The following is a 27,845-nucleotide window of genomic DNA, read 5'->3' as shown; positions in this document are numbered from 1 at the left end:
TGTTTTGGAAAGAATTATATTCCATATCTATTAGCACAACTTGGTATGGGTCTCACACTAATGAGCAAATCAAGTACTGTGGCATTTTTTAAAATATTTATTTATTTATTTATTTTTTATGTAATGCACATTGAAAAAGACACATTCAATCATTTCTTGAATTGTGGTCTATAAGTGATAAATATTTATAGGATAGATTGATTGTAATAGATAATCACGGGTATTTTGTGACAGAATATTGACATTAGGATTTGGAGCTGTGACATACTTCCAGTTATAATATTAGCTGTTGCAGCATTAGAGAAGCATCCAACACACACACAAATTGAAAATATCATGAATCAATCAACCATGTTACATGAGTTTTCTATCTGTAGTGTCAATACCTATTCTAACTTCTTTTTGAGTCGTGACTGGAAGTGACGCCATGATCATGTGATCACTTTATAATACATACACAGTGGTTTGTAAGGCTAGGGGTGTAGTTGCATGGACTGATCTGTTATCTTGCACTCAGTCTCCATCCCATCCTTAAACTTTTTGAATTTTGCTCTCCCAGTGTATTTCTCTATCACCATTCAATGGAAACCATAAAATCCTTCATGACCTCTCTTGAGAATAATTACGCTTATGATTGGTAAGTGGTTATTTGTTGTTCATGGTTGACTAAAGCTACCAAAAATCCTAATCTGTCCCTAAAATGTAATATGCAACTCATGAATAATTATAGATTAGATCGACCCACAAGAGTAAACATCGGGTGACACTTTACTCCTGGTTTGAAGTTCATACTGTTATGTGTATCAAACAGATAATTTGTGATTATAGATGTGTAACCTTGCTTGTCCTCATATTCCTTATGCTTTAACTTTACTGCAATAAAATCATCTTGTATCTTAAGGCTGCACGAATGAACCATTGTCTTTTGGAAGAGGTGTTCTTATTACTGCAGTAACATCTGAAAGTCTGAAACATGGTATGTAAGTTATAAATAATTATAGATTTGAAGGGTAATTGTAGGTATTTATTTATAACACTGTATTGACATTATCATTGTGTGGTGGGACTGTAACACATCTGTGAAAGTGATTTTTCTGTCAGCCATAGATAAGAGTGCATAATAAAGCATGTCTCCCAATATTGGTTCTACAAGAAGTAACCAACTCCAGCTACACAGCAGATGAGTTGATTTCAGTAATCTGGCAGAGTAATTATGAATGCCACTAGCGCACCACCTACAAAGTAGTATCGGTATCTTTGTTTTGTGTAGTTGATTTCCATGTTAAAACTAGTTTTATAACCCATTATGGGCCCTTGCTGTCTTTTTTAAGTATGTTACTGAGGTATGGTACTGCACCCTGCAGCTACCAAATATCCCATTAAAACAATGGTCTTCCACATGTACACATCAAGCTAAAATATGACACTTATGTGTTCTAATTTTAGAGTCATAACAAGAAAAGACATCATTATCACCAACATAAAAGCTCATATTACTTCCCAGTAGACAAACTGCAGAATGGAGTTGGGACAACATATATGAAAACTTTAATAGCTAATGGCCTAAGTATGTATTGCCTCCTTTACTTATCAGGAATGAATAATTTGTTAAATATCACTATCGACAAGACAGTCAAGACTCTCCTTTGCATTATGAGAATTGCTGTCATTAGATATTTCCATATTCTTGACATACTAGGGAAAAAAAATCTGAGGAAGGGGGCACATCCACCATTAGTAAACACTTAGTTAAATCAGTGTCGTATAGTTACTCTTCCTCTAAGGAAGAGCACGCAGTAGAACTGTCAGCATTGCTGTTTGGTAGCTCATGTAATCAATTTTCAGGTTAAATAATTAAAATTCTAGACATACGGAGTCTATTTTTATAACAATTTTTAGTCCTGGAATGTATATTCATACACACAAGTCAACATTATTTACTTTAATTCACCAAAAGATGCTGGTTTAGATCCCATGCCAGTCGGTCTCGGTAATTGTAAATGAGCAGGACAAACACTGGAATGTATTTTAGCATAGCAAAATGATCAGAAGAACCATCAACAGCAAATGCTTTTTTTTATTGAGGATTATTCATACTAGTAGCGAAAACCTCAGGTAAAGGTCATGTTCACAACACTTCCTCTCATGTGATCTTCTGATCATACTTTCTAAATGTGACTGGGCTTGCAATCCAATTAGGCTATTCTATGAGGGTTGTGACATGGATACTCCAGAGCCATGAGGTGGGGCATGGGTACAACAACGATAAACAACATGCATGTATTTGGTACATTATACTTATTATTAAAGTATCAGTCTTGATATCTACACTGAAGTGCCAAAGGAACTGTGTATTCAAATACAGAGATATGTGAACAGGCAGAATATGGCACTGTGGTCGGCAATGCCTATATAAGACAACAAGTGTCTGGTGCCATTGTTAGATCGGTTACTGTTGCTGTAATGGCAGGTTCTCAAGATTTAAGTGACTTGTTATAGTAAGCGCATGAGTGATGGGAGACAGCACCTCTGAGGTAGCGATGAAGTGGGAATTTTTCTGTACGACCATTTCACAAGTGTACTGTGAATATTGGAATATGGTAAAACGTCAAATCTCTGACATCGCTGCAGCCGGATAAAGATCCTGCAATAACAGCACCAATGACAACTGAAGAGAATCATTCAACATGACATAAGTGCAACCCTTCCACAAATTGCTGCAGATTTCAATGTTGGGCCATCGACAAATGTCAGTGTGTAAACCATTCAATGAAACATCATCAGTATGGGCTTTTGGTACCTAAGGCCCCCTTGTGTGCCCTTGATGACTGTCTCGCTTGGACCCGCTAATGCCAGCATTGGACTGTTGATGGCTGGAAACATGTTGCCAGGTTGGGCGAGTCTCATTTCAAATTGTATCAAGTGGATGGATGTGTACAGGGAGGAGAGACAGGACCATTCATGTCAGGAGGGGACTGTTCAAGCTGGTGAAGGCTCTGTAATGGTGTGGGACATGTGCAGTTGGAGTGATATGGACCCTGATACGTCTAGATATGACTCTGACAGGTGACACGTACATAAGCATCCTGTCTGATCACCTTCAACCATTTATGTCGATTGTGCATTCCGACAGACTTGGGCAATTCCCAGGACAATGTGACACCCTACACGCCCATAATTGCTACAGAATGGCTCCAGCAATACTCTTCTGAGTTTAAACATTTCCACTGCCCACCAAAAATCACCAGACATGAATATTATGGAGCATATTTGGGATGCCTTGCAATGTCTGCTCAGAAGAGATCTCCTCACCCTTATATTCTTACAGATTTATGGACAGCCCTGCAGGATTTATGGTGTCAATTCCCTCCAGCACTCCTTCATATATTAGTCAAGTCCATGCCACTTTGTGTTTCAGCACTTCTGCATGCTCGTGGGGGCCCTACACTATATTAAGCATGTGTACCAGTTTCTCTAGCTCTTCAGTGTATAAAGAAATTTGATATGCCAATCCAGAGCCTGACAACTGTATACAACAATGTGATAATGCTACCCTAGTATCGAGGGTCATCACAATGTATGGATGACCCTGATATAGTTTTAAGTGGAAGTAAGACATGTATTTTGATAAAATAATACACACAATCCAGAGTTAGGTTCTCAGTTAAGCATGTGTGATGTTACTCAAAACAAATACTAATGAAGGAAATTCACTTTAATGTCAACCGGGTCAACTTTATATCAGGAGTGTAACTGCCTGTTTAAATAGTAAAAATGTATTATGGTCAAATGTTAAGCATTGAAACCACTGGATAACTGGCACGAGCTCAAAGATGGGCAGATGTACTTATCGAATGACCCTGACAAATCAGTTGTGTTGGGTATTGCCTTCCACAGAGTGATGATGAGATATGAGCAGTATCTGCACTGACTGTATCTTTTATCATTTCTCTCCAACATGCATTCAGTCTCCTCCAAAACACTCAATTGCACATATGTCAAAAGTAGTAAATTTTCCAGAGCTGATACTGCCAAAGAAAACAACTGAAAAAATGATTAAATGTAGGATAAATGCTTTTAAAAATTAGATAAATACTAAGTCAAGCAGATAAAATATATGCTGTCCATGTTGTGTAAAGAGCCCCTTTTGTCCTCTCTCAGGGAACGTCTTTGATTTTATCTATAGTAATGTCAATATTTTATGCACATGTACCACTTTTTGGTTCTGGAATCATACCACTTTACATTGCATCCAAATATTTTTATGATTCCAAACACGTATGACTTGTAACTCACACATATTGGGAAAGAATACCCTAACAGTCGGAATAAAATAACGTGACTATTTCCTCACACAAAGGAAAGTATCCTCCAGTCCCAAAATAGTGGGAGTCTCGAGAGTTTCACCTTGTTACCATGTCTCTCTAGAACACATCATCTTTCCATTGTTAAATCATGTTGTGTCATTCCTTGTCTTATATCTAGTTATTACAGCTCTTGTCTACCAATGACTCCACCTGTATAACGCTTTTTTTTTTTTTTAATTTCTGAGTGTATGTGTCACATCATGAGTCTACTTCCATCCCTCTTGTGTAAATAACAAACACCATATATTTTTTCCAAGGGAGTTGTGAGGTCTCTTAATCTTTAGCACAGATCTAGCACTCATTTTCTGGGAACCAGATAGTGCTGTGATTCCAATAGTTCTCTCTTGCTTGTAGCTTTCTAGGAAAGTATCCTCCAGGCACTTTGATCTAGTCCTTCTGTCACAAAAAATTTCAGCTACTTCCTAAGTATAAATACAGATATCCTGTATGATTATGTCATACCCGTATTTTACTGAATTTTTGACATTTTTTATTGATTCTTCTGCATTTTTCCATATTTTCTGATTTTTTTTTGCATATTCTATATGTAAATCTACAAGAGTATATACGCTCTTACAGCTTACAATATCAGGTGTGGGTTGGTATTTTTTTGCCATCCAAGTGTGATACATAGTCCCAAAATAGCCCACATTTCTGGTGAGACAACAGCAAAGACCTTCATTCCCACATGAACAGCATGATTTGGTTGCCCTCTCTGACATCGCTATAGACAAGGGCCGAAAATCTGAATCTGTTTTGTTCCAAGAATTGTCCAAGTTGTGTGGCTCCCAGCATCATTATATGATATGCTACCATCCTGCCAGGTAATAAAACAAGGTAATGGCACTGTAGTGGCAGAACATGGTATACAGTTCATCCCATCAACTGTTTTAAGAAAGTGTCATAACATTCAAGTTTTAAGTAGTGACCAAGCACAGATATGTTTTCTTGCAATGCTTGTGGCACAGAAAAGGTCTCATTTTCAAATTATTTCCATAACAATTCTATCAAGTGACACAAAACTGCAACATAGTCTGTATCTTATGCAAACTGCAATGCTTTCACGACACCTTCTTCAGTTAAGTGGTAGAAAAATATAGCATAACATACTATTAGATTTCATCATGTGACTACTTGGAACTGGTACTTTGTTTCAGGAGTGTTGTTGACAGATGAGGAGTTCTGGCAGGAGCAGCGGCGCTTTGTTCTGCGTCACTTGCGTGAATTTGGCTTTGGGCGGCGCACCATGGCTGAGTTGGTTGAGGCAGAGGCTGGTGAACTGGTGGCTGCTATGCGGACCCGCGTGGGCACTCAGGAAACAGGAGCAGTTGTTTCCATGCATGACGTCTTTGGTGTCTATGTACTTAACACACTGTGGTCCATGCTTGCTGGGATTAGATATAGTGCTGACGATCTTGAACTTAAGCGTCTGCAGGTCAGTGTCTCATCTTTAGTATTGACTATTGTTAGTCTTACAAAAATTTAAGGTTTGATTAAGGTTTTATGAGGACAAGGTAAAAATTTGTTTCCTGGCACAAAGATAGATTTGAATTTTGCACCTATTATGTTGGCACATGTTGCACAATAATGTCAGATTAGTGTCATCTTCATTTATGGAAGATTTCTGATTATACAGCTTTTCAGAGTAGTTGTCTTACATATGTGTCTTTATTGTGTAAGTGTTTGTTTCATAGTTACAGAATGGATGGTGGTATCTGAATTCTAATTTTATGAGGGAGAGCCGTCATGGTTGTGAAACAGAAAAAGTAACACATTAACAGGCAGAAGCAGGCATTCTAATTTTCACTCATTTCATTGAATTTCATTCCCATAACACAGCTGAACACATGTAAAGTATCCTAACAAAGAAGGTAAGAAGCTTTCCAGCAGAAAACCCTTTCACTTGAGCTCTGAAATCTTCACGGATTATCAGCCAACTGGCATCGTCTTCTAGTCACAACATTTCAATGGATTGAATATCCATCCTCTTCAGGTGAAGATGATGGATACGCAATCCATTGAAACGTTGTGACTAGAAGACGACGCCACTCAGCTGATAACCTGTGAAGATTTTATAGCTGAAGGACACCAAGAAAGCCTGCAGTTGCACCTTTCACTTGAGTTTGAATACATACCATTTGTCTCCGGTAGCCTTCAACACTTGTAGAAGCCCATTGAAATTCTACCACAGACAGCTACAACTTATTTTAATAGTACTTGAGGGTGAGCTTGCAACGCAAAGATTCAACGATTGTGTCCCTATCTTATGTTTTCTGCATGGACATCAAAGTTCCTTTTAAATAACTTCATCCTGCAGAGGCGAATCCAAGAGGGTTGGAAGGGGGGGGGGGGAGGGGGAGGTTTTGGAGCTGCAGCCCCCCCCCCCCCCCCAGTATTATATCTGTTTCTTGTTAACAAAAAACCCATTGCAATAGACTTTTCCTCTAGAGAATTTGGAGACAGCATGATGATAAAACATTTCTATGGACTCAGTTCCCCTGCCCCTTTCCCTGCAGACAAAAATCCTGGATTTGGCTCTGTCATCTTGTAAACTGCAAGACTCGTATAAGTAACTAAAGCATATGCACTGCAAAGCCAGAATCCTTAACTTATTAAACAAATGCCTCTATGAGGTTCATAAATTAACATCACATAGTGCACAAAGGGCTCATTTTAGTGCTTAAAATTCTGTTTCTTCTTGAACTATGTGCTTCGTGAGTCACTGTCCTCACCAATCCAGCCCCTTCCCTGTTCCCATTGCAGCACTACACAGCTGTTATTCCACCACCACAGGGTAGTCAGGGAAAGATTTTATGCTCACCGTGTGGATCTGATGGCTTATGTCCCTAATTAGTAATGAAAAATTCTGAAATAAAATGTTTGGGTCTGTTATTGTATTTCACTACTTTGTGTTTCTGAATAAGTGAGTACAATCTACATTTCATCAATAAAAATGACTGATGCTGACATCACATTGTTGCAGGGACTTCTGACAGAGCTGTTTGCTAACATTGACATGGTGGGTTGCCTGTTCAGCCAGTTCCCAATGCTGCGATTCATTGCTCCTGAACTCTCTGGCTACAAACAATTTATTTATATTCATCAAAAAGTATGGGAATTCCTCAAGGTTTGTTCTAAGAACTGTTACTTATGTGGAAGTTAAATTACATGTTTCTATTTGATTTATTATGACATGGTATTACACTTTGAGCTGAAAGCTTCCTTGCCCACAACATTTTGCATTCATAGGAAAATGTATTGCACAAATTTTATTTGGTCCATGTTACAAACATTTGGCATCCAATTATGATACAAAAAAATTATATAACCCATTCTATCACATATACAGGTGGTATTGAGAAGCAGGCACACATATAGGAAATGTCAAATGGCAACTGAGGCCTGTGTGTGTGTGTGTGTGTGTGTGTGTGTGTGTGTGTGTGTGTGTGTGTGTGTGCAAGCACGCGCGCACTCGCACCTGCACCTGTGTGTACTGTGTCTGTTTGATGAGAACTTTTTATATTCCATGTTGGATTTTCTGTTGACATGTTTATCATTAAATGAAGCTGTTTTCTGGAAAAAAAAAAAAACAAACAAAGGAAAGAGCATATTATTATATGACATGAAGTGCGACCTACACAACAGCAGTTCATTCACGTGCGTTAGTTTTTATCTCTGTAGTGCAGTGTGCAGAACTCTGACATGATGAAAAGGGAAAATATTTATTCCTTCACACATTTTGGCTTAACGTGTTTCATGAATTTATTACTGTAAATGGTTATAGTGCAGTAGCTTTTACATTATTAGCACTTACAATGGCACCGATGCTACTATGTTGTGTAAATTACATTATACAGTGTGGACGTCTCCCAAGCATAGAATACACAATCCCAAAGGGCACATGGTGTTGGTGAGGAATTGTGTGGCCAGTCACATCTTGTGTGTTTCCACCTGATCCCACTTATTCTTAATTATATGCCTCTGCAGAGCAATTGATGGGTGTGAATTCAGCTGCTCAGAAAATGAAGCCAGACTGATTTATTCCTATCAGTGGGCAAACAGTCTTACTGGAACTGTATCACATTTAGTGGCTGTCATACCTTTACACAGCTCTCTTGTTCCTGAAGTAAGAAATTGCCTCTAAAGACAGATGCACCAATAATCGATCAACCACATAGAATGGAGAAGACAAGGGGAAACCATCCCATGAAAGATCCCTGGGAATATCCTTAGTATTATCATTATGGTTATGAGTGAGCTTGAAGCAAAATGTTCTGGATATAGTCCTCAGTTTGGAGCTCTGGGGTGGAATGTTTTGAGTGGTGTAACAAGCATCTAGGCACTAGGATATGCACAGACAGTGGCAAGAAAGGGGAGAAACACACAATGCCATCCAGTAACGAAAAAGACGAAGGTAAGTATCATGGACATAAGTGAGAAGAGATGGCTTAACTCTAACTGTTGTGACATAGATGAACACAGAGTGTATGAGGTGTAACATCCAACAGAGAATTTTGTCAGGGAGTAGGTGTGATAGGGCATAAATCAGGGGCCTAATGCACTGCTAATTTATTACCAGTATCAGGAAGGATAGTGGCACTTCAAATTAGTGCTAAACTGGCACAGATGAGTACAAGTATATGCCCCTACTAATCAGCATAGTGATGAAATGGAAGAATTCTGTTTTCAGGTTTTAGACAGCCAGACCACAATCATTCAACTGAAGTTTTAAGGATAAAATTGAAAAGAATCAAAAAGAAAGTGAAAACAAAATATGATCTACGAAAACTGAAAGAATTACCAGGTAAAAGGGATGTGAAAGTCAAACTAAACCAAAATTTCAGAGCACCATCTGATGTTGTCAAGGAGGAAGAAACGATTATTAATTTATTTCAAAGAGTCAAAACCATCAAGATGGAAATGGTGTAGACTGAAACAAGGGAAAGGAAGTCATGGATGAATGCCAAAATACTACAACTATGCATCAAAGAAAAAACTGCAAAGCAAACTGGAGTGAGTACAGAAGGCTGAATAAAATTATACAGGGAAAAATCACAGAAACAAAAAGGAAGAACTGAAACAAAAATGCTAGGAGATCAAAACTTCACAAGTTCAATATGGCCACTCCAGTGTATATAAGAAAGTAAAAGAAATGTATGGTAACTTCTGCACAAAAGCTGCATTTTAAGGGCAGTGTAAGATTGGAAAACAGCAGGACCAGGTGGCATGCATTCCGAATTCCTTAAGTTGTATGATGAAGAACAAATATAATGGTTGACAAAACTAATCAACATAATTTATAATTTGGATATTGAACATCAAAAGGCTTTCATTAGAATTTATGATGTTAAAAAAAAGGACAGAAAAAAGAGGAGCTAAGAATATAGTGGTCTCAGAACAATACGTTTGATGGAGCCTCTCCTGAAAATATTTCTAAAAATTATTCACAAAAGAACCTACAAGGTTTGTGAAAAACAAATGGCACAAAAGCAGTTTAGTTTCAGAAATACTGCTAATGCTTGAGAAGCTCTGCTCTGCATTCAGATCTCAGTTCAGAGGTATGGAGACATGGAATGTAATATCTATGCCTGTTTTATTGATTATAAAAAAGCTTTCAATAGTGTACAACATGACAAGATGGTCAAGGTGCTTAAAACAGTGGAATAGATAACAAAGACCTGCAAACCATAATTATATCTCCATTGGATCAATATGCTGCTGTAAGAAAATGTAAATCTGATGCATTCAAGGTATGTTGAGGAGTGAAACGGGGCTGTATTTTGTCAAAGAAGGAACTGTCTTGAATGCAGAGAAGTTGAATAACATCCGCTATAATGATGATGATATTCGTTGACATCTTTAAATAGTATTCAACATCTCAAGAAAAATAATGAGTGTTAGGCCTAGAAATCATTATAAATAAAACAAAATTAATGGCAAGAATGACGTATCAAATTGTAATCTAAACATTAATGGTAAACTTATTGAACAAGTAAACAAATATCCATGTATCAGCAGACATCAACACACAGTGACAACAAGCTGTCAGCTGACTTGTTCAGCACAGCTGTCAAAAGAGTTCATGCTTTGGTCTCCAAGAGCACTGTGATTAAATTTCTCTTTGCTGCAGTCCAAAGCTCTGTGATTGGTTTTGTTCTAATAAAAGCTTCACTTTTCATTTCATTACATGTTTGAATTGTTCTGCATGTAAAATGATGACCTGGTTTACTCTAAATAAAATGCTTTCATGATACACCAGAATTAATGTTTTGTATCTGTAATTGGCTGAGTAACAATCATGTTGTATTCAGTTCAGAGGGCTGTAAACTAGTCTTGTGACAGCAGTTACCCTGACGTGATTCAGTCAGTGAGAATAGAGCATGATACAGCAGAATTATGACCAATTTTTCATGAGTCAAGAAGTTTTTAGAGATGGTAGATGCACACCCTGTATCAAAGATTACAAGGTGACTATGCCAGGCCACACAATCGAGCATTATGATTTTCTCAAGTTGATATGTTTTTCTCTGTGTTGGAGTAATAGCAAGCTCCACAAAATTCATACTTGTGGTTGGCCAATTAGACCATCTCTAATGCCACAGAAGTACAAGAGATAATAACCAAACATCTGAAGACAGAAGAATATGAGAAGTGCGAGACACAATTGATCCACAGATTGTCAGCTTCTCAGAAAGAGTGAGTGAGGCAACAATTTACACAGGAGGACATCAGGGACAGAAAGTCATCTCAGGACATCCAACATCTGCACAGTACGGTTGACACGTGCATGGTATTAGATACACTGTTGCACACACTGTGGAGCAGTTGGCTGCCAATTTGAGTAAAAGCCATTATAGCGTCCCTCACAGAGATGTTATTAGACACCATAGTGCGCCTGACAGATAGAATCCAGGACCGGGTCACACCATCCTGATGCATTTTGACAGAGGCAGCATGCAGCAGAGGATAGATGGTGACCTGTGCAGATTACACCTGCTTCACAAACAAGGTTGAAGCACTAAGCAAACTGATCAGGGAGCTACTCTCTGACTGAAATGCTGGAGGACACTTGTGTAGGAAATCCAGAAGTTGTTCCTCTATGAACTCTCCAACAGTGGGTGGCACAGCACAGCATGACATTTTCTGGTATCGTAGAAAGTTCAGAGACCATGTGCACAAATGCAATTAACCGTGTGCTTTACCAAACAGCAATGGCAGTCAGAAGTAGGTGCACCCAATTGTCAGTCGGCATATTCGGGCTTCTTCATAACTGACCAGAAGACAGGATGGAAGTTTTTAGTAGGCACAGGATCTGACTGATTTATTTTTCCACAGTTCTGCTACATAAATATTGGCCACTGACATTGTTCCACCACTCTGCTGCCGACAACTCATCCGTAGCAACCTACAGCATGCAACTCACATAACTGGATTTAGGATTACGCCACATCTTTAGTTGGAACTTTGCTGTAGCAAATGTGACCCATAATGAGAGCTGACTTTCTAGCAAAGTATTGTCTGCTGCTGGACATCGCCAACACACGTCTCATCAACAGCATCAGCGGCCTATTTGCTGCTGGATTTCGACGCAGCACAGCGGTGGGTAACGCCAAATTTATCCACTCAACAGGCAGCGGATATGCCAGGTTATTGAAACAGCTCCCAGGTATCACATGACTTCCAGGCACTCCAAACAAGATACATCACAGCACTCTGCACTACGCCAACACCACCTTGGGCCCACCAATTTCATATGGGCCAAGATGCTTTGTTCCCGATTGTTATGCTATGGCCACAACATAGTTCAATGTAATGTTGAATGAAGATATCATATACCTCTCCAGTATTTCATGGTTGTTGCATCTGCACTTGGCGCCAAAAAATTGGGTGACTGATGCCCATGTGGAGATTACCATGCCCTTAATGTTAGAATGGTGTCACATCATTATCCTGTACCTCTGTTAAGAGTCTACATTTATGTATTGTGTGGTACAAATATATTTCATGTTCTAGACTGTGCCAAGGCCTACCACAAATTCCTATGGCTGATGGAGTCATACGAAAGATGGCTATTATTACACCATTTGGCCTCTTCGAACCTTTCACCTGACTCCATCAACCTCCTGATCCCACCGACACCCCGCACCCCTACCTTCTACCTACTTCCTAAAATTCACAAACCCAATCATCCGGGCCGCCCCATTGTAGCTGGCTACCAAGCCCCACAGAACGTGTCTCTGCCTACGTAGATGAACACTTTCAACCCATTACATGCAGTCTCCCGTCCTTCATCAAAGACACCAACCACTTTCTCGAACGCCTGGAATCTTTACCCAATCTGTTACCCTCGGAAACCATCCTTGTAACCATTGATTCCACTTCCTTATACACAAATATCCCGCACGTCCAGGACCTCACTGCGATGGAACACTTCCTTTCATGCCGATCACCTGTAACCCTATCTAAAACCTCTTTCCTCATTACCTTAGCCAGCTTCATCCTAACCCACAACTTCTTCACTTTTGAAGGCCAGACATACCAACAATTGAAGGGAACAGCCATGAGTCCCAGGATGGCCCCCTCGTACACCAACCTGTTTATGGGTCACTTAGAGGAAGCCTTCTTGGTTACCCAAGCCTGCCAACCCAAAGTTTGGTACACATTTATTGATGACATCTTCGTGATCTGGACTCACAGTGAAGAAGAACTCCAGATTTTCCTCTCCAACCTCAACTTCTTTGGTTCCATCAGATTCACCTGGTCCTACTCCAGATCCCATGCCACTTTCCTTGACGTTGACCTCCATCTGTCCAATGGCCAGCTTGACACACCTGTCTACATCAAACCCACAAACATGCAACAGTACCTCCATTTTGACAGCTGCCACCCATTCCATATCAAACGGTCCCTTCCCTACAGCTTAGGTCTTCATGGCAAACGAATCTGCTCCAGACCGGAATCCCTAAACCTTTACACCAATAACCTGAAAACAGCTTTTGCATCCTGAACTACCCTCCTGACCTGGTACAGAAGCAAATAGCTAGAGCCACTTCCTCATCCCCTCAAATCCAGAACCTCCTAAAGCAGAAACCCAAAAGTGCCGCACTTGTGACAGGATACTTTCCGGGACTGGATCAGACTCTGAATGTGGCTCTCCAGCAGGGATACGACTTCCTCAAATCCTGCCCTGAAATGAGATCCATCCTTCATGAAATCCTCCCCGCTCCACCAACAGTGTCTTTCCGCTGTCCACCTAACCTTTGTAACCTCTTGGTTCATCCCTATGAAATCACCAAACCACCAAACCACCTACCCTTGTAAGCACCCCCAGTGTAAAACCTGTCCCATGCACCCTCTCACCACTACCTACTCCAGTCCTGTAACCTGGAAGTTGTACATGATCAGAGGCAGAGCCACGTGTGAAAGCACCCACGTGATTTACCAACTGACACTGTGAAGCCTTCTATGTGGGAATGACCAGCAACAAACTGTCCATTTGCATGAACGGACACAGGCAGACAGTGTTTGTTGGTAATGAGGATCACCCTGTGGCTAAACCTGCCTTGGTCCACAGCCAACACATCTTGGCCCAGTGTTACACTGTCCGGGTTATCTGGATACTTCCCACTGACACCAACCTATCAGAACTCCAGAGATAGGAACTTGCCCTTCAATGTATCCTCTCTTCCCGTTACCCACCTGGCCTCAACAACTGCTAATTTCAAGTTGCCGCTGCTCGTACATCACTTGTCACTCAACAACATCTTTGTCTCTGTACTTCTGCCTTGACTGACATCTCTGCCCAAACTCTTTGCCTTTACAATGTCTGCTTGTGTCTGTATATGTGCGGATGGATATGTGTGTGTGTGTGTGTGTGTGTGTGTGTGTGTGTGTGTGTGTGTGTGCGAGTGTATACCTGTCCCTTTTTCCCCCTTTTTCCTTCTCCTTCCCTCTATCCTGATGAAGCAACCGTGGGTTGCGAAAGCTTGAAATTTGTGTGTGTGTCTTTGTGTTTTTTATTGTCTCCTATCAATATACATGCGCTTTCATTTGGTAAGCTACAGCATCTCTATTTTTAGATATATTTTTCCCACGTGGAATGTTTCCCTTTTATGTTACATAGTACCACTTACAATTCCTATCTGTCAATTTGTACGTCTCACACAAACATGCAGACTAATCATACTGGTATCAACCGACATTCACAGCATATGCCAAGTGCACTGTATTCAAATACAATGGCAAAATGTCCAAAAAGAATGAAAAAATATATACATGTCCTTATGCACATTCTTTGCAATGCATCATTCTCATTGCCAGGCTTCGGTTACATTTCAACACACATCTCTAGGGACCTGTTTACCAAAATGCAGTGCTCATGTGAACACTGTGAACTATAAGTAAAATTATGACTGAGAAGATTAAAGAAAATGTCAGAACAAATCCACAAGCTTAAGTGCATACAGCCTCATTTTACGTAGACAAATTACCTTGTAAAATGAAAGATTCTTGGCAGAGGTGGAGGTGGGGTGGGGAGGGGGGGAATTAAAAAACATTGTAGCTTCTTTTCCAAACTGATTTTATTATGCACTTGGACGCTAAAAAATTTTACGCATAGTATGTAACAATGTAGGAAAAGATAGAGTGCTACTTACGGTAAAGATAACATGCTAAATTGCACAGTTAAAAGACACTTACACATTAGCTTTTTGCCACAGCCTTTGTCAGAAACAACAGAAACACATACCATTCATTCACACAAGCAAGCCCACCTCATGCACACATGACTGCCAACCCGGCTGCTCTGGCCAGAATGCAACTACCATGTGAGATGGTAGCAGCAATTGGGGAAGGGTAAGGGGAAGGGATATCAGTGTATGGGTGGGTGAAGAAAGGAGCACTGTCTGGCAGAGTATGCAGGGATTAGAATGCCAACAGGTGCACGTCAGGAGGTTGTGGGACAAGGAGGCGGGGAAAATGGTGTGAAAAAGGAGATGTGTGGTGAAAGATGGGCAGTTGTGTTGGAAGAGTGAGACAAGCAAAGAGTGTAGAAGATGGGAATGAGGAGGAGGTGACAGCACAGAGGGGGTGGAAACTGTTGGGTGGTGGTGTAAGGACAATATGTTACCGTTGATGAGACCTGGATAATTATGGGAGCAGAGAATGTGTTGCAAGGGTAACTCCCATCTATACCGTTCCGAAAAGCTGGTGGCAGAGGGGTGGATCCAGATGGCTCGGGTAATGAACCATCCACTGAAATCAAGTAGTTTATGTTCAGGTACATCACTTGTTGGCATTCTAATCCCTGCACACACTCCAAACATGGCTCTTCTCTTCACCCAACTGTACCCTGATATCCCTTCACCTGCCCTGCCTCCTCCAGATTGCTGTTACCATCCGACGTGATAATTGCATTTTGGCCCAATATGCCAGAGTTGGTGGTCCTGTGTGCGTGAGGTGGGTCTGCTTGTGTAAATGAATAGTGCATGTTTCTTTTTTTTTCCAACGGAGTCTGTGGCTGAAAGTTTATGTGTAAGTCTCTTTTAATTGTGCCTGTCTGCAACTTAGTGTTATCCATATGGTAATAGCAATCTGTCTTTTCATGCATTATTGATATTCCTACCTGGAGTTTCCGTTGTTTTATGCATAGAACTTTATTTGATGCTATGATGCTATGATGCTATGACGTTTGCAAATGACACCAGTTGGTGTCTCCATGCAATAAATAAATAAATAAATAAATAAATAACTGATGCAAAACTATCAATAAATAAGAAACTTCCTGGCAGATTAAAACTGTGTGCCCGACCGAGACTCGAACTCGGGACCTTTGCCTTTCGCGGGAAAGTGCTCTATCATCTGAGCTACCAAAGCATGACTCACGCCCGGTACTCACAGCTTTACTTCTGCCAGTATCCGTCTCCTACCTTCCAAACTTTACAGAAGCTCTCCTGCGAACCTTGCAGAACTAACACTCCTGAAAGAAAGGATATTGCAGAGACATGGCTTAGCCACAGCCTGGGGGATGTTTCCAGAATGAGATTTTCACTCTGCAGCGGAGTGTGCGCTGATATGAAACTTCCTGGCAGATTAAAACTGTGTGCCTGACCGAGACTTGAACTCGGGACCTTTGCCTTTTGCGGGCAAGTGCTCTACCATCTGAGCTACCGAAGCATGACTCACCGGGCGAGAGGCGTGCTTCGGTAGCTCAGATGGTACAGCACTTGCCCGCGAAAGGCAAAGGTCCCGAGTTCAAGTCTCGGTCGGGCACACAGTTTTAATCTGCCAGGAAGTTTCATATCAGCGCACACTCCGGTGCAGAGTGAAAATCTCATTCTGGTATCAATAAATACTTCTTGGATCTGTAAGTTATGATATAATTTTTTACGGACTGATTTATAACTGACATGATTTACTGTGAGCATAAAAAGTTATGAAATGAAAAGAAAAAGCTTAATTTAACAAACTGCCCATCATATGATGTTATTGAAGCAAGATATATAATGACTGTATATTGAAAGAGATGGATAAAATGTATTGGAACATTTATGTATGCAGTATCCATTAAGTACATTTTCACAGAATCACTCACGCAGATATCACTCTTGTTAATCAATTTTTTCTGATAAATACAGGAATGTGGTATTTCTCTGATAATGTGGATAAAATCTTCCTTCATTTGCTGCAAATGCCAATGTAGTTATACAAAACTTACCTTCAACAAATTCAGCTCTCATTACCACCAACAGAAACACATGCAATAGAAAGTAGTATTCCTTGCACTTGGAATTATATGTTCCTCCTCTGTGGAGGAAAGACAGCTAGTTAGGGAAGGCTGGAAAGGAATGTAGATCACACAGGCTCTAGATTCAGAGAGACCCAACTCTGATGAGGAAGGAGGGAGGCAAGAATGAAGAAAAGCATCAGAGAGATTAGGAGACCATACACAGTATATTACTAAGCTCTGTGCCAGTTCACATCAGAGAAAGGACAGAGTAAGATGTAAAAGTGGATTAAAAGAAGATGATAAAATTAAAATTTGAAACAACAAAATAAGAAACAAAAGGCAAAAAGAAGGAGGAAAGAAACAAATGTAAATAAATCTGAATGAGTAAAAATTACAAAATTCTAACAACCACAGTACAGGAAAAGGGGGGTGGCGGGTTATGCTAACAGAAGTTAAGTCCAGGAGGGTGGTGGATGTAGAGGATATCTCCAAAGTACAGGGAAACTAGTGCTGGTTGCGAGCACTTGGCAACTAGGCACTTGACATGCCAAAGGCAGATATTTCTTTGTGCATTCAGAAAGTTTGGTGATGGTGATCCACGAATAAAAAGACCATGCAGCGAAAATGTCAATCAGTAAGCACTGTGAGTAGTTTCACAAATTACTCTGCATTTCATGTTATATGATTTTCCAGTGGACATGGAATAACTGCTAATGTTTGGGCACACAGGCCACATTTTGCAGGAATTTGCAGTGTGGACTGCTATGTGGCAATGTCATACATTTGACAGAGATGTTGTGGAGATTAGGAGAGTGACAAGGGACCGGGCTGTGAAGATAGGGAAGATACATTGTCAGTTTAAGTCTTAATTCAAGAGAGCCAGAGCCATGTTGGAGTAATCTATTGGTGCACGTAAGGCCTGAGTGAGTGGTACTGGATGCTCCAGATTTTTTTTTTTTTTAAGTCATGGGTATGTTATTGGGTTGGATGGATCTATGAGAAAACTGTTGGAAAATTTGTTTATGGTTTATTGGTTGGATTAAAAGAGGGGGAAGGGACCAAACTATGAGGTCATCAGTCCCTTGTTCCGAATAAAACAATGCCACAAGTGTGAGAATAAAACAAACGAGACTGACAACACAAAACAGAATGAAAGGAAAAATAACAAGAATGATGAAGGGCAACAAACGTGTAAATGGATAAAAGAGGGACAAGAAAACCACAGAAACACAAGAAACGGGATGAAGAGAGTAAAACAACAAAGCAGATGACCATGGCTGGCTGACCATGAGAATAAAATGAGAAGCCAGCCACTATGCTACACATTGAAACCTTCACCCTAAAAGCACTAGGTTGGAGGACACAAAATGACAAAGGACATGTGCCAAAACTTAGATCAAATGATAAAACCCACCAACATGAAGGAAACATAAAACTAAATCAACCAGTGAGGCTTTGTCAGATAAATTAGTAGCAATTACCGCACCAAAACACACACACACACACACACACACACACACACACACACACACACACACACACACACAAGCAGAGGGGAAAAAACCACCATAACACACACACACACACACACACACACACACACACACACACAAATGCATACATGAACAGATCACAGATACTTCAATAATTACACTCAAAAGTTTGGCAATAACATTTGATCTTTGGCAAAAGCATTTGACAGTCAGCAACAGAAACCAAAACATTGCATTGAAACAAGCATTCAGTTCATAGTGCTGTGGAATGCAGGAAAAAAACCGCAAATTGGTATTCATAAGAAGAAGAACAACAAAAATGCAACAGAAGTGTAATATGTAAGAAATTGTCCATGCAACCTGCAAGTACAGTTCAAAACACCACTACTTAATAGGAAATACCAACCACCAGAACTGTTTATAACCTATAGGCACTGTGACAAAAATGTAAATTAAATAGCTGACATATGTACATATTCCAGGCCACTGATGATGCCTTGCAGAAAATAAAGGCGAAACACGTATGGCACTAAAATTATGTTTTATTCAGTTGCTGTCAGACGGTCCATAAGTAAAAATTATCAGTATACCGTAATAGTACCAACGAATCCGGTAACCCAAGATTCCATCCCTGGGCTATTGAAGTGGGACAGAAGATGGGCCACTGTCAAACGGGCACCACACTGACACTGAGGCGGATCATCACGGCACAGGAGGTAACTGTGGGTCACCCAAGCATGGCTAATGCAAAGCCAGCAGAAGACAATTGATTCCCTGTGAGAGGCCTGCATGGAAGACATCAACACATTCATAGTCTCCTTAATGACACGCAACATGTTGTGCATACTGTTATGCCATTCCGTCTCTCAAAGCCGAAAAACTCTGCAACGTAAGTCAGAATGCATGTCAGGTTCAGAGATGCACATCTCCAGAGGTGGTTTTCGTGTAGCCTGTTTGGCCAGCCTGTCAGCAAGTTTGTTGCCTCGGATTCTGACGTGATCTGGGGTCCAGACAAACACCACTGAATGACTGGACTGTTCCAGGGCATAGATGGACTCCTGGATGATGAGTGTAGCACTGATTGATAGCTTTTAGGCTGCTCAAGGAATCAGTACGCAAGAGAAATGACTTGCCTGTGCATGAGCGTATGTGCTCAAAAGTATGAAATATAGCCACCAGATCTGCAGTGAAAACACTGCAGCCATCAAGCAAGGAGTGCTGTTCTATATGCCCTCCATGAACATAGGCAAAGCCAGCGTGACCATTGGCCATTGAGCCGTCAGTTTAAACCACTTCATGGCTCCGGTACATGTTGAGAATCAAGAGATGTGACAGTGGAGAGTCGCAGCGTTAACTGAGTCTTTAGGGCCATGTGAAAGGTCCAGGCGAAGCTGCAGCCTAGGTGTACACCATGGAGGTGTACGTGAATGGAACTCGAGTATAGGTGGTAAAGGGAAGGACTCCAATTCAGACAGAAGGGATCGCACATGAACTGCAATTGTTAGCCCTGATCTGAGCCGCCAATGCAGGAGACGGGCTGCCGCGGGTGGAAAAAGGGGACGGTAATTTGGATGCACAGGAGAACTACGAATGTGTGCAACGTAAATGGTGAGCAGTTTTGCATGCATAACCTCCAATGGAGGGCCTCTGGCGCCCACCAGGACATTGGTCACTGGACTCGTTCTAAAAAAACCTGTTGCTAAGCAAATGCCACAGTGGTGCACTTGGGCAAGTAAACGAATGCCGAGGGTGCCACCGAACCATAAACCACACTCCCATACTCAAGACAGGATTGAACAAGGGCTCTGTAGAGCTGCAGCAGTGTAAAGCGATCTGCACCGCAGGTGGTGTTGCTCAGGCAGCGCAGGGCATTGAGATGCTGCCAGCACTTCCACTTAAGCTGACAAAGTTGAGGAAGCCAAGTCAATCGGGTGTTGAAAACCAGTCCTAAGAATCAATATGCCTCCACTGCAGTGAGTGGATTGTCATTAAGATAAAGTTCTGGATCCGGGCGAATGGTACAATGTCGACACAAGTGCATGACACACGACTTCGTAGCTGAAAACTGGAAGCTGTGGGCTAGAGCCCATGACTCCACCTTGTGAGTGGCTCCCTGTAAGCACCTCTCAGCAACACCAGTACTGGAGGAGCAGTAAGAAATGCAGAAGTCATCCACATACATAGAAGGTGAGACAGATGGCCCTACAGCTGCCGCTAGACTGTTAATGGCCACTAAAAATAGAGAAACACTCAGTACGGAGCCCTGTGGGACTCCATTCTCCTGGATATGGATGGAACTATGGGAGGCATCAACTTGGACATGGACAGTACGAAGCACAGGAAATTTTGGATAAAAATAGGGAGCAGGCCTAGGAGAGCCCACTCATATAATGTGGCATGGATATGATGTCGCCAGGTCGTGTCACAGGCTTTTCGTAAATGAAAAAAGATGGCAACCAGGTGTTGGCATCTGGAAAAGGCCCTGGAGATGGCAGACTCTAGGGATACGATATTATCAGTGGTAGAACGACCCTGGCAGAAGCTGCCCTGACATGGAGCCAGTAACCCCAGTGACTCCAGGACCCAACCCAACCGCTGACACACCAAACGTTCCAGCAGCTTACAAAGAACGTTGGTGAGGCTATGGGCCAATAGCTATCCATATCAAGCGGATTTTTACCAGTCTGATTACCGAAATGACGGTGCTCTCCCACCATTGCAATGGAAAGATGCCATCACACCAGATCTGGTTGAAGATGACGAGGAGATGTCACTTGTAGTCAGATGAGAGATATTTAATGTTCTGACTGTTGATCTGATCTGGCCCAGGAGCTGTGTTGGGGCAATGTGCAAGGGCACTAAGGAGCTCCCACTCTGTAAATGGGGTGTTATAGGATTCAATGTGGCTTGTAGTGAATGAAATCACTTTCCCTTCCAGCCACCATCTGAGAGTGAGAAAGGGTGGAGGGTAATTCTCCGATCCAGAGGCTTGAGCATAGTGCTCAGCAAAGTGTTCGGCAATCGCGTTTGTGTCGGTAGGTAACACACCATGTATATTAACACTGGGAACACCTGTTGGGGTCTGGTATCCACAAACATGTCTGATCTTTGCCCAAACTTGGGAAGGTGACATATGGCACCCAATAGTCAAGACATATCTCTCCCAACACTCCTGCTTCCGTCATTTGATAAAATGGCAAATGCGGACACAGAGCCATGTAAAAGCTATGATGTGCCCCAAGGAAAGGTGCCGCTTATGCCGCTATAGAGCTCGCCGATGCTCCTTAATTGATTCAGCAACTTTCGCTGGGGGGGGGGGGGGGGGGGGGGGGCACCCTAAAGAGCAAGGGAGCGTGTTTTCCGCCACAGAAACGGTATTTGTAGTCACCTGCTCAACCATCACATCGATGTTACCATGTGTGGGAGATTCAATGGCTACAGCAGAGGTGAAAGTTTCCCAGACCACCTTGTTTACAGCCCATCAGGGCAGGCGTCCGTGGGCCTGATGCTGGGGCTGTGACAGGAAGATGGGGAAGAGGTCACTACGCCACAGGTCGTCATGTGCTCTCCAGTGAATAGATGGGAGAAGACCAGGACTGCAAACCGAGAGATCAATGGCCAAATGTGTGTCATGTGCCACACTGAAAAGTGTGGGGGCACCTGTATATAAGAGGTAGAGGTCGGGTTGTGACAGTAAGTTTTTGACATCTCTGCCTCGGCCAGTAAGCATGGCGCAACCCCACAAGGGGTTATGAGCATTAAAATGTCCCAATAGTAGGAAAGGTTTAGGGAGTTGATCAATCAGTGCAGCCAATGCATTCTGGGGTATTGCACCATCTGGAGGGAGACATATGTTGCAGACAGTTATTTCCTGCGTTGTCCTTATCCTGAGAGCCACAGCTTCAAGAAGGGTTTGAAAGGGCACAGGTTCACAGCATACTAAGTTCAGGACATTGACGCAAACACCACCTGATACTCGATTATATTCGCTACAGTTCCAGTAATATCCCTTATAGCTGCGGAGGGCAGGGTTCTGCATTGCCGGGAACCAGGTTTCTTGGAGGGAAATGCAGAAAGCAGGTGTAAAGCTTAACAGTTGCTGTAGGTCAGCAGGGTGGTGGAAAAAACTGCCACAATTCCACTGGAGGATGACGTGATCATGAGGCTGGGAAGGCATGATACATTAAATGAGGCAGTTTACACCTCAGGGTTACCTACTGTCAACGATTTATTTCCTGAGCAGTCTGTATTCATGGTGTCTGAGGGTCTGGCGAGATCTAGGTCCTCAGCAGATGACAGAATCTCCATCTCATCCTCAGAAGCAAAGCTTGTAGATGGCGGTGGCGTGGGTGCCACCGCAAGTCCCTCAGTCTTACAGGCTTTCTTTTTGGATTTCTTTCGCTGCTCCTTGGGTTTCTCTTGCTGTGAGGGATTAACTGATTCAGTCTCCAGGACTGAGGATGATTGTGAAGTCCTACAACCAGCTACTTTTGGGCACTTCAGCCACTGGCGGAAGTCATCTTTCCCACTAGCAGAAACACGGGGAAGGGAGTGACCCAAGGGACCCCTTCCTAGCGACAGGTGCCGAAGAAGACTTATGCATCCCCGGCTGAGAAGTGGGGACTGGTGTTGTAGCGGGACTTTGAATTTCGCTGCGCTGCACTCGTTTCCTCAGACATAAATTATACCGTCGCAGCGGTATGAGCGCTCGATGTCAGAGAAAATACTAAAATTGTAACTCTTATTTTTCAATCCATTTCAATTGTCTCTCAAGAGCGGAAACTTAATGCAGATGTGATCTGATTAAGACGAAAAAACTTATTAATGTGTAGACATTGTGGAAGTTGTTATGAAATTCGGAGGATGGAGAGAAGCAACTAAAATAAATTGCATTTAATATCATGATGGTTTTGGATACATTAGAAATTCCTGGACAATGAAACTTATTGCAAGATTTCGGAGCAGACTTTTCACGCAGAATTGAAGGAGATTTTTGAAGACCTGGATGCCGCACAAAAGAAGACTTGTTAACCTGGTAAAGGATGAACTCTTATTTACGCCATTTTGCCCTATCAGTTACATTTTGTTATTCTCTGTTCTTTTTCAATAATTTTTGTACTGGAAATTAATTTAACTTTTGCTCAAAAACGCCACAAGGACCACCCCAACAATAGCTTTTCCGAATCACGAAGTCCGATAGCTTTTCTGTAATACCAAGTCCGACTTGCTTTTCATTCTTTCCCTTTTTTCATGGTCGTTTACGATTTTAAAACCCCCTTTTTATTCACCATTTTCAACCTTTTATTTTCTTCTCTTCCTTTTCTTTTTTATTAACCACTACAGTGTCCCTGATGGTTGTGGGGGCAACAGGGAGGAATGGCCCCCAACATCAAGGGGGCAGGTGTAGTCTTCCGACTCGGAGAGCTGACAGGAGTTCATGGAGCTGATGGAGCTACAACTGTTCTCGTGGCAGTGGCATAAGCTGAGGTCATAGCCACAGGATGTAGACGCTCAAATTTCCTCTTAGCCTCAGTGTAGGTCAGTTGTTCCAGGTTCTTGTACTCAACGATTTTCCTTTCGCGCTGTAAAATCCTGCAGTCTGGCGAGCAAGGGGAATGATGCTCTCCGCAGTTGACACAGATGGGAGGTGGGCCACATGGAGTATTGATATGTGATGGATGTCCACATGTGATGCTGGAAGTACAGCAGGAAGACATATGGCCAAACTTCCAGCACCGTGTAGGTGGAGGGGTATATGGCTTTATATCACAGAGGTAGACCATCACCTTGACCCTCTCAGGCAATGTTTCACCCTCAAAGGCCAAGATGAAGGCACTGGTGGAAATCTGATTATCCCTCGGAGCTCGATGGATGCACAGGACAAAATAAATGCCTTGTCTCTCTAAGTTGGTGCACAGCTTGCCGTCAGACTGCAAAAGAAGGTTGCTGTGGAAAGTAATACCGTGGACCATATTTAAGCTTTCATGGGACATAATGGTAACAGAAACATCTGCCAGCTTGTCACAAGCGAATAATGCCCGTGATTGAGCAGAGGATGCTGTTTTTATCAAGACTGACGCTGACCGCATTTTGGACAAGCCCTCCACCTCCCCAAACTTGTCCTCTAGATGGTCTACAAAAACTGTGGCTTCACTGAAACAAAGGAGTCCCCATTAGTTCTCGCACATATGAGGTACCGGGGTGAATAAGGTTCACTGCCATCCTTAGCCTGGCATCTCCCCCATGGTGTGGCCAGGGAGGGGAATGATTTAGGGCCATACTTCCTTGCACTGTACTGAGACCTAGAACTCTTGGAGACTGCTGGTGTTCGATCTCCAGCAAGTGATGATGTGGTATGCCTCATCACTCGTCATCTGCCCTGATGCCACCCACTCCAACCAGAGGACCTCCCCACAGGTGCCACCCTGCCACAGCAAAGGCCACCTGGCAGGAGCAAATACTGTAAGTTTACTACCAGTTCCTAGGCTATAGGTCAGGGAGCGTTTGATGTGGAAGGAGTGGCAGCCATCCATCTGGAGGTGTTGTTGTTTGGTTTGATGTGGACTGAGGTTTGGATATAAGCCTTAATGAGATGGATTTCAGCATGAGGAAGGTGAGTTTGGGTCAGGAGAATGACTACATGAATTGAAGCTGTTGCCGTACTCAAGTAGTTCTGCAGCATGAATTCAAATCACTAGAGCACTGTCAGTAAATCTGTACCAGTTCAGAGGCACAGCTTCTGCTAGTTGAGGGTAGCCTGTTTCATCCAGTCCATGAAAAGGTTGTGACAAGATGGGTACATCCTAGTTCTTAGCATGATTTCTTTGTAGGGCTGGCACTCGAAGATTAAGAAATTATGGATAACACTGAAACTGATTAGTGTAACAATAAGTGAAATTTGTAAATGGCTGTCAGATCAGTGCTGGGACAGTTAATGGCAAAGGCTGATAGGTGTTTGTATGTTGGTTGCATCAATAATGACAAAGAAGGTTTCAAGTGGGAGAGGCGTGGAAATGACTTTGTATTGGTAGTAGTGGAAGTGTTTCCCTTGAAGATGATAACTGGCCTGCCTGGTTTTAACAATGTTCTAAATTGAATTTTTCAGTTCATATACTGTGGTTATATAGACAGCAAAGGAAGAATTATAATGCAATTTTCTCTTAGGGATGTGGGTTTATGCACCATACTTCAAACCATTGTAAATGAATTTAGTGTCAGTAAGACATTAAAATCTTAATCCTCCTCTGCTCCCACATTAGATTTCATGAGAATGCAGACACACATTCAAGCAATTGTTGCAGTTTACTACTGACTGCTAATCTCATGCTAACCTGCATCAGATTTCCAACATTTCTTGTTTGCAGTCCTTTCAGTGTTGATATTTGTGAGTGGAAAAATAGATTAACTAAATATTTAAATATATAAATAAAATAGAAAGAAACTTCCACATGGAAAAAATATATTAAAAACAAAGATTCCAAGACTTACCAAGCGGGAAAGCACCGATAGACAGGCACAATAAAATAACACACAAAATTTCTAGCTTTCGCAACCAACGATTATTTCTTCAGCAAAGAGGGAAGGAGAGGGAAAGACGAAAGGATGTGGGTTTTAAGGGAGAGGGTAAGGAGCCATTCCAATCCCGGGAGCGGAAAGACTTACCTTAGGGGGAAAAAAGGATAGGTATATACTCGCGTGCACACACACACATACATATCCATCCATACATATACAGACACAAGCAGACATATTTACAGGCAAAGAGTTTGGGCAGAGATGTCAGTCGAGATGGAAGTGCAGAGGCAAAGATGATGTTGAATGACAAGTGAGGTATGAGTGGCAGCAACTTGAAATTAGCGGAGATTGAGGCCTGGTGGATAACGAGAAGAGAGGATATATCGAAGGGCAAGTTCCCATTTCTGGAGTTCGGATAGGTTGGTGCTGGTGGGAAGTATCCAGATAACCCGGACAGTGTAACACTGTGCCAAGATGTGCTAGCCGTGCACCAAGGCATGTTTAGCCACAGGGTGATCCTCATTACCAACAAACACTGTCTGACTGTGTCCATTCATGCGAATGGACAGTTTGTTGCTGGTCATTCCCACATAGAAAGTGTCACAGTGTAGGCAGGTCAGTTGGTAAATCACGTGGGTGCTTTCACATGTGGCTCTGCCCTTGATTGTGTACACCTTCCGGGTTACAGGACTGGAGTAGGTGGTGGTGGTGGGAGGGTGCATAGGACAGGTTTTACACCGGGGGCGGTTACAAGGGTAGGAGCAACAGTGGTCCCCTACGGCACTGCGTAGGATCCTACGGTCTTGGCGTGCATCCGTGCGTCGCTGCGGTCCGGTCCCAGGTCGACGGGCACGTGCACCTTCCGCCGACCACTGGCGACAACATCGATGTACTGTGGAGACCTCACACCCCACGTGTTGAGCAATTCAGCGGTACGTCCAACCAGCCTCCCGCATGCCCACTATATGCCCTCGCCTAAAGTCCGTCAACTGCACATATGGTTCACGTCCACCCTGTCGCGGCATGCTACCAGTGTTAAAGACTGCGATGGAGCTCCGTATGCCACGGCAAACTGGCTGACACTGACGGTGGCGGTGCACAAATGCTGCGCAGCTAGCGCCATTCGATGGCCAACATTGCGGTTCCTGGTGTGTCCGCTGTGCCGTGCGTGTGATCATTGCTTTTACAGCCCTCTCGCAGTGTCCGGAGCAAGTATGGTGGGTCTGACACACTGGTGTCAATGTGTTCTTTTTTCCATTTCCAGGAGTATATGTGGGAATGACCAGCAACAAACTGTCCATTCGGATGAATGGACACAGGCAGACAGTGTTTGTTGGTAATGAGGATCACCCTGTGGCTAAACATGCCTTGGTGCATGGCCAGCACATCTTGGCACAGTGTTACACCGTCCAGGTTATCTGGATACTTCCCACCAACACCAATCTATCCGAACTCCGGAGATGGGAACTTGCCCTTCAATATATCCTCTCTTCTCGTTATTCACCAGGCCTGAATCTCTGCTAATTTCAAGTTGCTGCCACTCATACCTCACCTGTCATACAACATCATCTTTGCCTCTGCACTTCCGCCTCGACTGACATCTCTGCCCAAACTCTTTGCCTGTAAATACGTCTGCTTGTGTCTGTATATGTATGGATGGATATGTATGTGTGTGTGTGCACGCGAGTATATACCTATCCTTTTTTCCCCCTAAGGTAAGTCTTTCCGCTTCTGGGACTGGAA

At 42.4% G+C, this 27,845-nt stretch overlaps 1 protein-coding gene across 1 annotated transcript in view; it reads left to right on the top strand.

The window, feature by feature from the left end:
- LOC126267424 (probable cytochrome P450 303a1) overlaps positions 1–27,845 on the top strand; it is a 152,100-nt gene that overhangs the window by 86,991 nt on the left and 37,264 nt on the right. Inside the window, exons 4-5 of the mRNA XM_049972676.1 lie at positions 5,525–5,802; positions 7,351–7,494. Coding sequence (XP_049828633.1) covers positions 5,525–5,802; positions 7,351–7,494 — 422 coding nt within the window. The remainder of the gene's footprint in view (positions 1–5,524; positions 5,803–7,350; positions 7,495–27,845) is intronic.

Source organism: Schistocerca gregaria, chromosome 4 (assembly GCF_023897955.1).
Source record: "Schistocerca gregaria isolate iqSchGreg1 chromosome 4, iqSchGreg1.2, whole genome shotgun sequence".
NCBI classification, from domain to species: domain Eukaryota; kingdom Metazoa; phylum Arthropoda; class Insecta; order Orthoptera; family Acrididae; genus Schistocerca; species Schistocerca gregaria.
The sequence above is the reverse complement of the archived record's forward strand: the minus strand, read 5'-3'. Positions and strand labels throughout refer to the sequence as shown.